At 37.4% G+C, this 14,884-nt stretch overlaps 1 protein-coding gene across 4 annotated transcripts in view; it reads left to right on the top strand.

Annotated features, from left to right (window-relative positions):
* Positions 1–222: 222 nt before the first annotated feature.
* Positions 223–14,884, top strand: part of LOC114642738 (uncharacterized) — a 93,683-nt gene continuing 79,021 nt past the window's right edge. The window contains exons 1-6 of one of the 4 annotated variants that reach the window (XM_051922974.1): positions 223–341; positions 2,978–3,289; positions 7,207–7,491; positions 7,821–7,934; positions 13,170–13,234; positions 14,755–14,818. In XM_051922974.1, the coding sequence (XP_051778934.1) occupies positions 302–341; positions 2,978–3,289; positions 7,207–7,491; positions 7,821–7,934; positions 13,170–13,234; positions 14,755–14,814 (876 nt within the window). In that variant the 5' untranslated portion in view covers positions 223–301 and the 3' untranslated portion in view covers positions 14,815–14,818. Of the gene's footprint in view, positions 342–2,977; positions 3,290–7,206; positions 7,492–7,820; positions 7,935–13,169; positions 13,235–14,754; positions 14,819–14,884 lie in introns of those variants that run through there. The other 3 variants (XM_051922975.1, XM_051922976.1, XM_051922977.1) reach the window with 3 other exon arrangements.

The raw sequence follows: 14,884 nt of genomic DNA, 5'->3' as shown, positions 1-14,884 counted from the left end.
TAGATAGATAGATAGATAGATAGATAGATAGATAGATAGATAGATAGATAGATAGATAGATAATGCTCTGTGCATTACGCAGTTCCTGCAGTACTATCATTTCAATTATTTTTAAAGATAAGACAGGCGACCACTGAATACAAATCCTCCCGTAACGCATCCTGTGCTTATAGAACCAGTTCTCAGCTTTCAATTCTCATTTCTCAGCCCCTGCAGTCTGAGCAGCTGGTGTAAACCAGAAATGCCCAGAGCCGCTGTTCGCTAAAACCTTGACTGCACATTTAAGGATGCTCTTTCCGTCATGCTGCTTCACCAAATTACTTTCTTTCTGGCTTTTTCAGGTACTGTAAACAATTTTATTTCAAAAGCGCTAAGTTCCACATTTAGAAAGAACGAAAATATTGTCTTGCGAACGTTTATTTTTGTATTATTTAAATAGAAAAAAAATTAAGTAGTAATCAAAGGCACGTGTTTAATAACCTAACATATTCTCAGACTCTAATAATCAAATTCAGGGGCATGGAAAAAAGAATTTAATAATGTTCAATTTAAAAAAAAAACGGCAAACAGAAGAAATGAGAAAATGCAAATTCGCGTAAAATGTGGCCACTGCCTTCTTCATAAATGGATGTCCATATATTTTTTTAGTATTTAAAGAAAAGTACGGGACTTTAATTGCTGTTTATTTATAGATTACAGCTGTGATTAGTGTACATCCTCATCTTTTTTCTCTGTAGAACATTATCCTGAGCCCTGTCCCTTCGAACTTGTAATGAACTTTCGCGCTGCTTCTTTTTCCTTAAGTGGAATAATATTAACCCACTAATATTACGATAGGTTCTTGGATATAAACAGAAAACAAACAAACAAAAGTAGAACGTTTCAGATATGGCAAACTTTTATCAGCGAAATTTTAACTATAACATTAATCGTTGATTACATTCAATAACTATGACTTTAATGTGATTTTACTAATATGGCACGTCTCATGTTTTTGTTGAAATGATGAACGTGCTTAAAACAAATTCAAAGCGAATTTAAAAGTCAACGATTGTAATTTATCTAGTTAAACCGCATGTACTGTAGCACAATGAATAAATTATATTGTGCAAACTGCGATAGATAAATAGATATAGACATTAGACAAACACCATCGATTGTATTACACTGCTTAAAAACGGCTACGACGATATTTTAAAAATATACAATGCGCGTAAAATAGGAGTTAGAAAATCTCAGTTGTTGGTTATATGGTGTTTTGAGATTAGAAAGTACCCCACTTAAATGTATAAAAGACTTATTTTTTTCTGCGATGTCACAAATGTTTCATATTCTAATGTATTGGTTCATTCTTGTCTTTTGCATCTATATGTAATTCGAATTGGCTCCAAACAAATATCGCAACCCTAATTAGAACAAATGCTAGGAAAATGAAACTGTGTGATAGATTCTATACATTCGTTGTAGGCTAGGAATTTAAAATGCATTTGCATGTATGACTACTTCTAGTGATATATTCACTTTAAAACTCTAAAATAATATTTAAAGTAAATTTGTAACGGATCGCGCATTTATAGGTGCATTATACCAAAAATAATTAGTTCTACCGTATCGGATAGCATACAAAATATTTAATACGCAACACGGCTGAGGTGAAAATCTGATGCCAGACGATTCATCATGACAGTGGAAGGATATTTCCATATAGCTGTGCCTTGACCTTTGTGTCCCATCAGGTTGCGGTTTGGCGGATGTGCTTACAGTTACAGATATCAAGGCATTTGCTCCCTGGGGATACCTGCTATAACCCAGTAGCTGTCCGCCACTTCGTTGTTTTTTCTCTCTTCACACACTGGCCGGCCACGTTGCTACAATATCCGTAAAAAGTCTTTAGTATGTGAAAAATCATCTGTTTATTTGATGCAGAGGGCCTTTAGGGCAGGTGTGAGTGGGTTCCAAGACCCGAAATAGTGAATGAGAAATAATCAGTGGCAACCCAATGAATGTGAAAGGATTTAAATTTGGAGGCTCCTCATTTTTTTCTTCTTCTCTGTATAGTGATCGGAAACACAGACGAAGAATTCAATTGATAAAGAGAAAAGGTTTTTCTTTATTGCAGCCTTACTTTCTCCAAAAGAACCAATCGGTGGTTAAAGTAAAGCTATAACCTCTGAACAAATACACTTCAATACTCTTAAAAACAGAAATATTATCGATTTATACATTTGTAATTGTTAACTGTTAAAATTGATTAAATTAAATTAACATTTATATTATCCTACAAATGTGTTGATGCATTTATCATAAAAATAATATAATCTGATTAATAAATTATAGCATTCTAATATTCTGAGAACTGTCATGACGTGAATTTAATGTAATCTACGTGTGTCGCTGTTACTTGACACGCATCCAATGATGATGGATATAGGCTTTTATATTTAAAAAAGATTTCGATTTCACGTGCTCACGTGATATTTGCCTAAACATTCGCTTTAAAATGCTGTACCAGTTTTAAGTTTCAATTACAATATAAATACAGTAAAATGTATTGTGGAATACATTATTCTTATTCTTATAATAATTATAGGCGACACGTTGGCGGTTTCACTTTCCACGTTTGCACGTTCCTCCACATTTGCGCGTGGGTTTCCTCCAGGTTAGGTGGACTGGTAGTGCTATACTGACCCTAGTGTGTGTGTCTACGCCTGTGTGTTCACCCTACGGTGGACTGAACTATTAAACCATTTTTTACGAAACTCATTCCACTTTCTTTGACGTTGCTGAGTGGTAAAGAATGCTTTAATACATTTTAACTTCATTTAGATTTGGTCTCAGCTTTACGCGAAATGCAAAAATGTGTATTACAGTATTCGTTTAAATGAATGATGTCAATACAAATCATGTGCAGCAAAAAAAAAAATCAATAAGCATTGTTTTTATGGTTAAAGTAGGTGAATTTGAATTAATGTTTCAGCCGGTGGTGGATCTGTATACCAGTTTCCAGGCTCTGTGATCGAGAAGTCCAGGAGCAGCGTAACCCTTCACTGCAACATAGAGGATACCATACTCTACTGCTACACCGTTGTGTGGTTCAAGGTACCACGATCATTCCCTACTCTGTCCTTGCTTGGTGATGGCAAAAAGTATAACACAACGAAAGGAATGCAGAAGATTTGCTCTCTTACAATCTCAGACCTGCAGACAAATGACTCTGCTACTTACTACTGTGCCATCGCGAACGATTCTAAAGTCTATTTCGGGAACGGCACCGTTGTGCTGGTGGCAGGTAAGTACAAGATTTATGACAACTGAAAGTAAATAAAATAATCAGAACAGCTGACTTTACACCGGACCCAATTTGTTACCATCGAGGATAGTTTGAACGTTAGTTAAGATTACTCTAGTCAAAATAACACATTTTGAGAACTACAAATATAAAATAAAAAGGCTTATTTGTGTTCTGACAAACAAGTCTCCAAAGCCTACACCAAAGATCACCAGTTAAAAGACACACATTCAGGCACATTCAATAACAAAGAAGACAAAAAAAGGCAACTTAGGTTGTCAGAACAAGCTCACAAACCAAGTAATCACGTATACCCTGTAAAGAAGGCAACAAAGTACAAATTACCACATTTATTTTGAGCGTTCCGTCTCGGACGTTGTTTGATTCATTTGCTCAAAACGCTGGGGTTTGAATCTCGTTTCTGACGTAGTACGTAGAGTTAGCATAGCGTTTGTCTGCTAAGGTCCACGTACCTTAACTTCACAGTGAACCCTAATTTGGCCCGATCTGAGTGACAGGAGAGCGCCCAGCCGTGGACTTGGGGCTCCGTCCTGGTTTGGATCTCTCCTTGCCTCCAATACAGCAGTTCCCCGCAACAAACTGCTAAAATGGATAAGTGGCATGCAAAATGTTTTGTAAAACAGCACATTATTTGCATATTCATACTGTATCTTTATAATTTGTAACCAAAACTAATATTACGAAGATTGCACCTTGTTCTTCTATTAAAATGTCCTTAAAACTATAAGTTGACAACGGGTGTAGCTCTTGTAATGTTGTGCAGCCTTTATTGGGGTGCTTTGATTGCTACTTGTAAGATGTTTGTAACTCACTCATTACCAAGATGGGTGCATCTATAAGTCTGCTATTAAATTTTTTTTTCTAGGATTTTGAGAGAAATCACACCATATAAAGCAATGTGTTCAGTTTTCAGAGATGACTATTGAGACATACAAATATACTGTATTTTGTTTATTTCCAGTGTTCATAATAACTTGTCTACTAAAGCTAAGAAATAAGCCCCCAGAATTGCTTATTAATTCTCATGTCTTTATTCTCTAGATCAGGGGTAGGCAACGTCGGTCCTGGAGTGCCACAGTATGTGCAGGTTTTTGTTCCAACCCAGTTCCTTAACGAGAACTCAATTATTGCTGATGAAGCACATATTGCTTAAGTGACATTTTAATGCTTCATTTTAGTGGTCTCGCTTGTTAAGGTTCTCCAACCTTAATTGCTTATTTCAATCTTAAACTGCTGCATTCAGTGTTTTAATTGCTCCTTATTAGCAATAAGATGTAAAACAGGGGTAGGCAATGTCGGTCCTGGTGAGCCGCAGTGGCTACAGGTTTTCATTCCAACCCAATTGCTTAATTAGAAACCAATCATTGCCAATCTCAGACCTTATTTAATTTTATGGCTTGTTAGTCTGTGCAATGTAAGGCTTTTATATCGTAGATTTTTCTCCTTTCCAAGGATATCATCCAAATGATTTGAAGCCTAAAACAGATCATTTTCAGTCTGTCACATTTTTCTATTAAGTGTTTTATTAAATCAAACCGTGCATGATGAACACACACAGATGTAATTGGAAAAAAGCTAGCTGGAGAACTGCTGGCGGCTTTGTCTTTTACATCTTATTGCTAATAAGGAGCAATTAAAACACTGAATGCAGCAGTTTAAGATTGAAATAAGCAATTAAGGTTGGAGAACCTTAACAAGCGAGACCACTAAAATGAAGCATTAAAATGTCACTTAAGCAATATGTGCTTCATCAGCAATAATTGAGTTCTCGTTAAGGAATTGGGTTGGAACAAAAACCTGCACATACTGCGGCTCACCAGGACCGACGTTGCCTACCCCTGCTCTAGATGGCCTCTTATGTAACATGTGGATTTCTTAAGATGAAACATTTTTTACCTTTGCCTTTTGACTTGCACCATAATAAAAGTAATCTTTTATACATTGCAAATGTATAGCTTATTTAATCTTATTTATGATTTTTGTTCACCCCTCATTCATTGAATTTACAGTTATTTTATGAATTCATAAATAACCTCTCATTTTCTTTTTGCTGAACATATTACTCAGTCCTCTGTGGTCCTGTAATTTGTAAGTGTTGTAAATGAGGTTTAGAAAATTGACCGGAAATTTCGGATGAACTGATGCATATTATACTGCTAAGTGCATTATATGATGTATTTCAATTAAAAAATATTATATTTCAAATTCTCGGGATATTTTTAACTTCAAATTAATTAATCAGAGGACAAATCTTTAAACATAAACACTACATATCCTTATTTTATTTGCATACTTTTTATATGAGCAATCAAGAAGAAGAATGCTGCAAGCATTTTGTAGTAAGAGTCCAGATTGAAACTGTTTAGTCTAATCTGACTTTTGAACTAATATTCTAGTGAGTTCAGAGAAAAAAAAGTAATAGTGATCTAAAATATAAAGTAATAAAGAAGACAAAATGAAAAAGCTTCTATATAATACTATAACGTACTTATTGTGGAAACTCTGACCGCCTCTGCTAATGCAGTTGAGGCATATTAAAAGCCTGGTTTTCAAACATAAGTGGTGTGGAATAGAGGTGGAAAAGGGAAGTTATATCAACATGGATGCTACCACGATGCTGTGTGTGTTATAGCATGAAAGAGCTACGGACAGGGGCCCATCTTCAGAGGAAGAGAATGAAAACCCTGCTGAAAACAGAATATGATTCTTTATGACTTTAAATGACAGTTGAGTTAGACGTTCTTGAGGTTGGTGAACCTTACTCTGACAGAAAAAGAAATGTTAAGATGAAATAAAGAAAGGTGGCAACACCTCTAGACTAACAGAGGACTCATGGACCTGCTTAGAGCGATATCAGACCATGCTGTACTTCTGAGGAAACTGGCAGCATTGATGTTGCTATAAGGACCAGATCCTTCTGAGAAGGCTTAGAGTGTTCATAGACATTAAAGTTCACTATAGGGCACTGTACCCTGAACCCTGGTGCAAGTATAGGGCCATCCCTGAAATTATTCTACAGCTGGGCCCAGAGATGACTCCAGAAAGGGGGTTTAAAGCCACTTCTTGATCAAAAATCATCTGAGTGTGAAGTCCAGAGAGGAGCTGATATAGCACTCAACTGGCAGTACAAAGGGAAAACAGAATTAGCAGAACAGAAAAAGACAAGAGATTTTACTTGAGACATAGGCAAATGGACACGACATCCTACAGATGGTCACAGACAGTGAACCTGTATTAGGAAGACTCTGCAAGACTGCTGGTGTACCTTGTTACCTTTGTTATTTATACCTGATATCCCCTTTCTTTATCATTCCTTATTTACTAATAATGGTCTTCTTCGTTATTTTGGCCTCCTTGACATTATTCTGGGTTGAAGCCACTATAATACAACATGGCACAGTACTGTTTACAAGGGAAGTATTTAAAATCTATTGAACCACTTCAGATATGTCAGATTTATCTTTATTGACCACAGCCAGGGCCCATTCACTCCATGAACTAACAACTGATCTCATTTAAATATTGTAAACTTTGCAGCCCCTTTAATAATTTCTATTTTGGTTCCAGTTTTGAAATTAAATGCTGCTGAAAAAGGCTCTGTCTCTCAACATTACTCTCTCTATTTTTCTCACTATTTGCTCTTTTGGTGGAAAACAGGAAATAAAATTATGATTAAAGGTGCTGTGCGATTAAATTAATTTATAACATGATTAATTGTAATATGCTGCCACAAATTTTAGTTCCTTGATAAGTCATTAAAAAGTGGAAATGAAAGGATTATTTTCCATGTGCCATACTTTCTGTCCCACAAAGAAACCCACAAAGCATTTAAATATTAATATTTAATATTGTGCAATGAAGTCACCAAATGATTGCATGTGTATTTTCATCTTTAGAACAGCCTGCCAAGCCCACTTCAATGGATATCCTAGAATCTCATGATGAATCTCTGTCTCAAGTATTGCTACTCTGCCTTGTGTCAGAAGGAATCTTTGATGATCCTCATCTTTACTGGATCATAGGTGGCAATATCATAAAAGGAAATACAGATGTCAGTACGCAGTTCGTTCAGAACGTGGTAGTTATTCCTGCAGATATTTGGCAATCTGGAACACCATGTACCTGTGTGTTGGAAACAACAAATGGCATGACTCTGAACAAGACAGTGACACACAATGCAGGTGAGGAGCCCCAACTGTGTACTCCTAGTTACAGTGTATCTATTGTAAAATGATGATATCCATTTTTCAAACCTGCTTATTCTAATATCAAGGTCAGAGAGGGAGCATACAGAATCTGGCATTATCAGCTAAAGGGTCGTAACCAGCTCTGGAAAAGGTTCTAGAATGTACACACACAGTCACATTCACAGTCTCAACTAGACCAGTTTCAACTCTCTGTATGCAAATTTTTTGTATGAAGAAGCATTTTAAACAAAATTGCAAATGTATAAGTCAGTACATAATTTAAAAAGTTTAATTTGTTGTTAAATCATATAACTTTTTTTTAGGCTTTATGAATGGATGCTCTGCTTGGTTTTCTGCTCTTGCTGGAGTCTCCTTACTGCTTCTTATTTTATTAATAACTGTGGTGACACAATGCTGCCTGCTACATAGGAAATCAGGTACTTTTATTACCATTTTGTTTGTAACTTGAGAAACTCACTGTAAAAACATGACTGTAATTTCACAGTAAAGTACTGGCTACTAATTGCATTAATTTTCAAGTATTTTACTGTAACATATTACTGTATATTACAACAAACATGCAACACTTCACAGTAAACTGAGACAGAAAATTAATGTGATATAGCAGTATGCTGCTGTTGAATTACAATAATTAACCATTTCTAATTTAGAGTAATTTCATAAATTGTGATATGTTTACTGTAACAGTATGACAATTCAGTAGCCAATAATTTACTGTAAACAAACCGAGAATGCTAAACCGGATGTACGCAGGGACATCCGGCCATGGGCCGTAGCCGCAAAAAGACGTACTGCGCAGGCGCCCCAAGAAATGAGGCACCGCGAGAGGCGGCCGCGACCACAGAAAAAAGGAGTGAGCACAGAAAAAAGGAGTCAAAGAAATGAGGCGCCGCGACCACAGAAAAAAGGAGTCAGCACAGAAAAAAGGAGTCAAACGCAGGCGACGCACACAGCGCCGCACAAAAGCCATTGCACACGAAACTAGCACACAAGAAAAAAGAAGCCGCACCCAAAGCAACGGACGGCACACACAAAGAGGAGGATTCAACAATCCCCTGGCACACAAAAAGAAAGAAGACACTTGCGCCCCACCAATCCCACCACCCCCTCCAACCAATATCCCCCCCAGACGCCGGCAAAGCACACAGCGCCGCACGAATCCCATTGCACACAAAGAGGAGGATTCAAAAAGCTCCTACCACACCAAAAAAAAGAAGCCGTGACCGCCACACCAAGCCCATTACAGACGAAACGGGACAGACTACGGACATGGCACACGAAACGTTCACAACAACGACGATTCAGACCCACAAACACACTAACATCAATAAGAAGTGACACCCAAAGCCCCATTTCTAAAGGAACCGTCCGCAGACACCTGCTAAACGATTGCGCCACTTAGCTGACAACGCGTTCAATAACGAGTCCAGTATTGAGGAAAATTCATTGGGATTAATGAATGTCATTTGCAATCATTGTCATTCACTTAACTTCCCTGAAGAAACAACTGGCAATACAAGTAATGAATTTACACGTTGTTGTCAAAAGGGTCAAATTAGACTGCCTCCTTTACATTCATATCCTGAATATCTACAGAAGCTTCTAACTAACGATGTACCTGAAAGTAAAAACTTTATGAACTGCATTAGATCCTACAATAGTTCATTTGCTTTTGCATCTACCGCAGTAAATATCAGGCCACCAAAAGGCAATGGCCCATACTGCTTTCGCATATGTGGACAAATATTGCATCGCATTGGAACGGTGCACCCTGAAACAAATCAACTACGCAAATATGCACAAATCTACACACAAAGCCCCATTTCTAAATGAACCGTCCGTATTAAACATACGTCATCTCAACACGTTCACACTATGCAGCATAGGTGGATCTCATTACAATAAGGCACTATTAACCGTTCAACCGCAGAAAAGGCTCCATATTAACAGTGAGTGCGATCCTCCTTATTACTTATCCATATTTATCACGCTCAAGAACAAACAAGTCATAAATTCACGATCACGGGTACAAAACGATACGGCTCGGATAACGGGACCAAACACAATTCACACTATGCAGCATAGGTGGATCTCATTACAATGAGGCACTATTAACCATTCAACCGCAGAAAAGGCTCCATATTAACAGTAAGTGCCCGTCCGTATTAAACATACGTCATCTCAACACCTTCCCACTATGCAGCATAGGTGGATCTCCTCACTCTGAAGCACTATTAACCGTTCAACTGCAGAAAAGGCTCCATATTAACAGTGAGTGCGATCCTCCTTATTACTTATCCATATTTCTCACGCTGAAGAACAAACAAGTCATAAATACACGATCACAGGTACAAAACGATACGGCTCGGATAACGGGACCAAACACACGAACCCGCATGAATAAACAAAATACACAGCGGCGCTAACAACGCGCTTCTGAACCTCCGGAAGAAAAAACGTCTCGGCTCCATAAACGCAAAGCTCAACTAACACATTATCAGAAACGAGCGCATATGGACAGACACACTGAACGTAGACGCATACAGCACGCGTCTCAAAGTGCTACATCTAAACAGGCACGGATTCAAAACGAAACACCTCCCGTCTCAGACATACAGAAACGGCAGCGAAGGGACAAAATAAATAAAGGTGGATGACAACGCGTTCAATAATGAGTCCACTATTCAGGAAAATTCATTGGGATTAATGAATGTCATTTGCAATCATTGTCATTCAGTTCACTTCCCTGAAGAAACAACTGGCAATACAAGTAATGAATTTACACGTTGTTATCAAAACGGTCAAATTAGACTGCCTCCTTTACATTCATATCCTGAATATCTACAGAAGCTTCTAATTAACGATGTACCTGAAAGTGAAATCTTTATGAACTGCATTAGATCCTACAAATCGATATCCACTATGAACATTAACAGTGGCACTGCACATGACATCCGTCTTGCAAAACTGTTAATTATTGATGAATGTACAATGGCATCCACTCACTTACTCAACACCATTCATAAACTTCTACAAACGTTTATGAATAATAATCTTCCCTTTGGAGGAAAGGTACTTTTATTACGAGGAGATTTTAGACAGTGCTTAGCTATTCTTCCAGATGCCATGCACTCAGCTATTGTTCAGTGCACCTTAAAATACGCAGACAATTGGCATTGCTTTCAAAAGATACAGTTAGTACAAAACATGCGATGTCCACATCCAGATCATAACAATTGGTTATTACAACTGGGAGATGGTACACTCACCAATACAGATAGACTTCACCCAGATATTATTACAATTCCTCAAGCCTTTATCTGCGCCGACTTATTTACAGACAGATTTGGAACAGCAATCTCATTAGACCAAATGCCCTTTTTAACACAACGCACTATATTATGTCCAAAAAATATTAATGTGGAAAACATAAATACCCAAGTCATTGCATTACTTCCTGGAGAGACACAACTCTTTCTAAGCTCTGACAAACTTGACTCTGATCACGACAATAACCATCTTCATTGACCTTACAAGTTCTGACCTGGAATTACCTTTTACACTTAAACGGCGTGTGCAAAGACATTTTCCAATAAACCTTTACACTGTGCCACACACTTTATTGTTTGCTTTCTATTTGCATCATCTACACCTTCACACTATTCTATATCTCATTCATACATCACGCTCTTTCTCATTCCCAACACCAGGGGTTGGCGAGCGAAGCAAGCAGGGGGCGGAGCCCCCTAGTTATTCATAAAATAGTCCTGAATATTGGAACAGCTCATTAATACTGACAGATAAAAGTCTTTTTAAATGTAAGTTTATGTGCATTTATACATATATAAAAATCACTGTTTTAACAATTTATTGTATTTCAGTTTTTTGACTGTGAAAATACACAGTCAATGTGAAGTATCTTTACAGGGATTTCTTTTACTATGTATTCACTTATTTTCCCCAAAATTTAAATCAAGTTGAGTTTTTAAAGTTCCTGAATCCTCTTCTCCTGTCCACCTCAATTACACTTTTGTGTCTATGATTCTCTGTGCGAATTAAAAACATTGTAATGTTTGTATGAAATCAAACAAGTTTCCATCAGTCTCCTTGATGCCAGAATTTTTCTTTTAACTGTCATCTTACCACACATATAAGTGAAACAGTGTGAAAAAGCAGAAACTGAGAATGTCCCACAATGCAACACAATCCAGTCCAAGCACAATTTTACAGTAACTTATGATGGAGGATGACTAAGCCTGCTGTGATTACACAATAGATTATGTATTGTGATATTGTGAAAAATTACAGCTAACTTTTGTAAAATGCTGGTAAGTTTTTACAGTGTAAGGACATAAAACCCATTTAATTCAAAATAATCTTTTTATCCTGTAATCCTGTAATCTTTCTTTTACATTGAAAATTTGAGAATTAAAACCTACAACTGTTTTATAACCTAAACAGACATACTCATCTTCAGATTAGACAGAAGGCAGATTAAACTTTAAGTTAATTTTTCAGCTTTTAGTCGTTATGTGTGTTAAGCCATCTTAAAAACAGATTTTGAGAGCAAAAAAAAAATCATTCATTTAAGAAACCTGTTTATACAAATTCAGGGAACTGGCAAGCTGGAGCCTATCCCAAAGAATCAGATGCACGACAGGAACCAGCCCCGCAGGAGTGCCAGTGCATTACAAGGCATACACACTCACTCATACCAGGACAGTGTGGAGTCATCAGCCTACATAACATGCTCACCTTTGGGATGTGAAAGGGGACAATCCTTAAGTCCCTAAATCAGATTCAATCTATCCTTAAGCTTTAAAGTAGTTACAAAAATCTAGATTTGAAGAATTGAAGCAAAGGGTTTTATCAGGAAATCAATAAATAAAAATGCACTTGTAACAATCAATGTTTCTGTCCACAAACTCAGATAACCAGGAAGGTACTGAGCTGAACTCCATACCTTCTAAACGGTGACATCGCAGGTCACAACCACCAGTTTTTCTGCATAACAACATGGCTAGCAACAGAACATAGCCAAGCACAAATATTGCATTGCCCAAAGTAAAGAAAATGCTGTTAGGTAAAAGATGTTAAAGTTGAATAGTTTTTTTATATAAATGTTTATCACAATATGATTCATCAACACTGAAGAAAAATTCACACAAGAAAAATTCAAAACAAACCTGTACAAAATGTATATTGAAAGTAAATCCTAACACATGTGGTGGTAAATCAGCTCCATGTAAGTGTGAGTATGGATGTGTGTGTCAGGGTACTCTTTATTGATGTGTTGCACCCAGCGTTGGGTGGGATTGGCTTCTGTCGCCTTGACTTTGAAGTGGACTGAGTGGGTTTGAGAATGTTGTGTTATGTTCAGATGTGCAGTGGAGCTCTGGATACTGTGTGCTGAAATAAAGACTGGAAGGCATTTTCACAGAATGGCTATCAGAAATTCGTAACAATATTTAACTTGGAGTTTTAGTTTTATGTATGCTTTCTCTTTAACATAATGCAGCTTTCTCAAACTTACTTAGCAGAAACTTTGTTTGGCCCACATTCTTGTTTCAAGGTGCTGGGACTTGGCGGTTAATGTCAAGGAAAACAGTTTAAATTGTATTCTTAATACTACTTTTCTTTTAATCCCTTAGGGACAGGGACACAAAATACTGGAGAAATGGAAGTGAAATCCAGGAATGTGAAAAAGAAGAGCACGGTATTTGATTTCGATTTTCCAATATTTCAATAGATACTAAAAATTGATAACATACCATACAACAATGCCGATGAATTATGCCTTAAGCTGATATTTACATCTTTTTCTTTTATAAAGTTTCTAGTAAAAATCTGGATCCTGAGTTTGTTTGTCATGTGGTGGGTGTGGCAATGCACTGTATCAGCACATGCTCCTAACCTCTCTCTCACTAGTCAAAATATTATATTGAAGTTATCTTACTTAGGGGAATTAGTTATACTAATAATATTGAGAGTTATTTTGGTGGTCATGTTTGCTGAAAGGAAAAAAATCTATAATATTCAAGTCCTGTTTATAGACAGTCATCATGCATTAATTCCATTTAGGAAGTCTCTAAAATCTAATGTAATCTAAGTAAGATCAATATTTTCATTTTTCAATTTTGAATTAAAGATAAAGGAAGTCTAATCTTAAATCCAAAATGAAATGCATCATTAATGATTTTTTGCAAAGTTCCAGGAAGTGTTTTTTCGATATAATGTTTGTCAAATTATTTTCAATCCACTTGCAAGTTCTTAGATCAAAACTGTTTTGGACTAAAAAATAAAAAAAAAAAAAAAAAAGATTATTGTTAGAGCACCTTTCTTACAAATGCTGGCCAAATAATTTTATAAATGAGATGATAAAATGGCAAAACTGTTGTGAGAAATAGCCCGGACACAGACAGACAGACACCATTTTTAAGTCCACCACACGTTTATTAAACATATTTATATTGTCCGTAGTGCACAAACCCAGTGCCTCCAGCACCAATCTCCCCAAAGTCCAGGCTCTCTTTCAGTCTCTGCCTGCTCGTCAGGCCGCCTCCTCTCTCCTGCCTCCAAACTTTGTCCACTCCTCTCCCGACTCCAGTCCTCCTTTGCAGGGAGGCGGCCCCTTTTATAAGTACCCGGATGGGCTCCAGGTGATCCCCGACACTCCCTAGACACTCCCCTGTGTGGCGGAAGTGCCGGCTGTGTTCCCGGAAGCCCTCCGGGTGTTCTCAGTCTTCTTCCCCCCAGCACTTCCTGGTGTGGCGGAAGTGTTGGGGTTCCGGGTCCTTCAGGCATGGGGGCACCCCCTGGCAGAGACCATGGGCCCCTACAGGGTTGGGCTTCCAAGCCCTACACCCGTGGCCCCCGAAGGAACCAGGGCGGTCGCCCCCTCGTGGTCTGGAGGAGGCATGAGCCCTCCTCCTGTCTTCCTGGGCGTCCCGGCTGGGTGCCACCCCCAGTCACATGCCACACTGTATAAAAAAAGTAATATCTACCCGTCAATCTATTTAGTGAATAGTTTAATTCACTTTTATGGTTTCAGGGAGTAATAAAAACAACAATATAAGATTAAAAAGATTACACTGAAACACCAAGCAAAATGTAAACATTTCAAATATATTAATTAAAGCATGAAAAATTAAACTCATAACTTTCTAAGATTTGAAGTATTATTGTGGATTTGAAAAGTCCTGCCTTTCTCAGTATTTCTCTTTTTTTTTTGCACAGGTGCTAACAGAAGTGCAGTATGCCAGTCTGGAGTTTAAATCCAGAGAACACCACAAATGAAACAGAGGAAGGATTCTGTTCAAACAATCTAAGCAATAGTATCTGATTAACCTCCTTTTGAAACTATTAG

Source organism: Erpetoichthys calabaricus, chromosome 2 (assembly GCF_900747795.2).
Source record: "Erpetoichthys calabaricus chromosome 2, fErpCal1.3, whole genome shotgun sequence".
NCBI lineage: Eukaryota > Metazoa > Chordata > Cladistia > Polypteriformes > Polypteridae > Erpetoichthys > Erpetoichthys calabaricus.
Note: the sequence above shows the minus strand (reverse complement) of the source record. Positions and strands in the feature narration are given on the sequence as shown.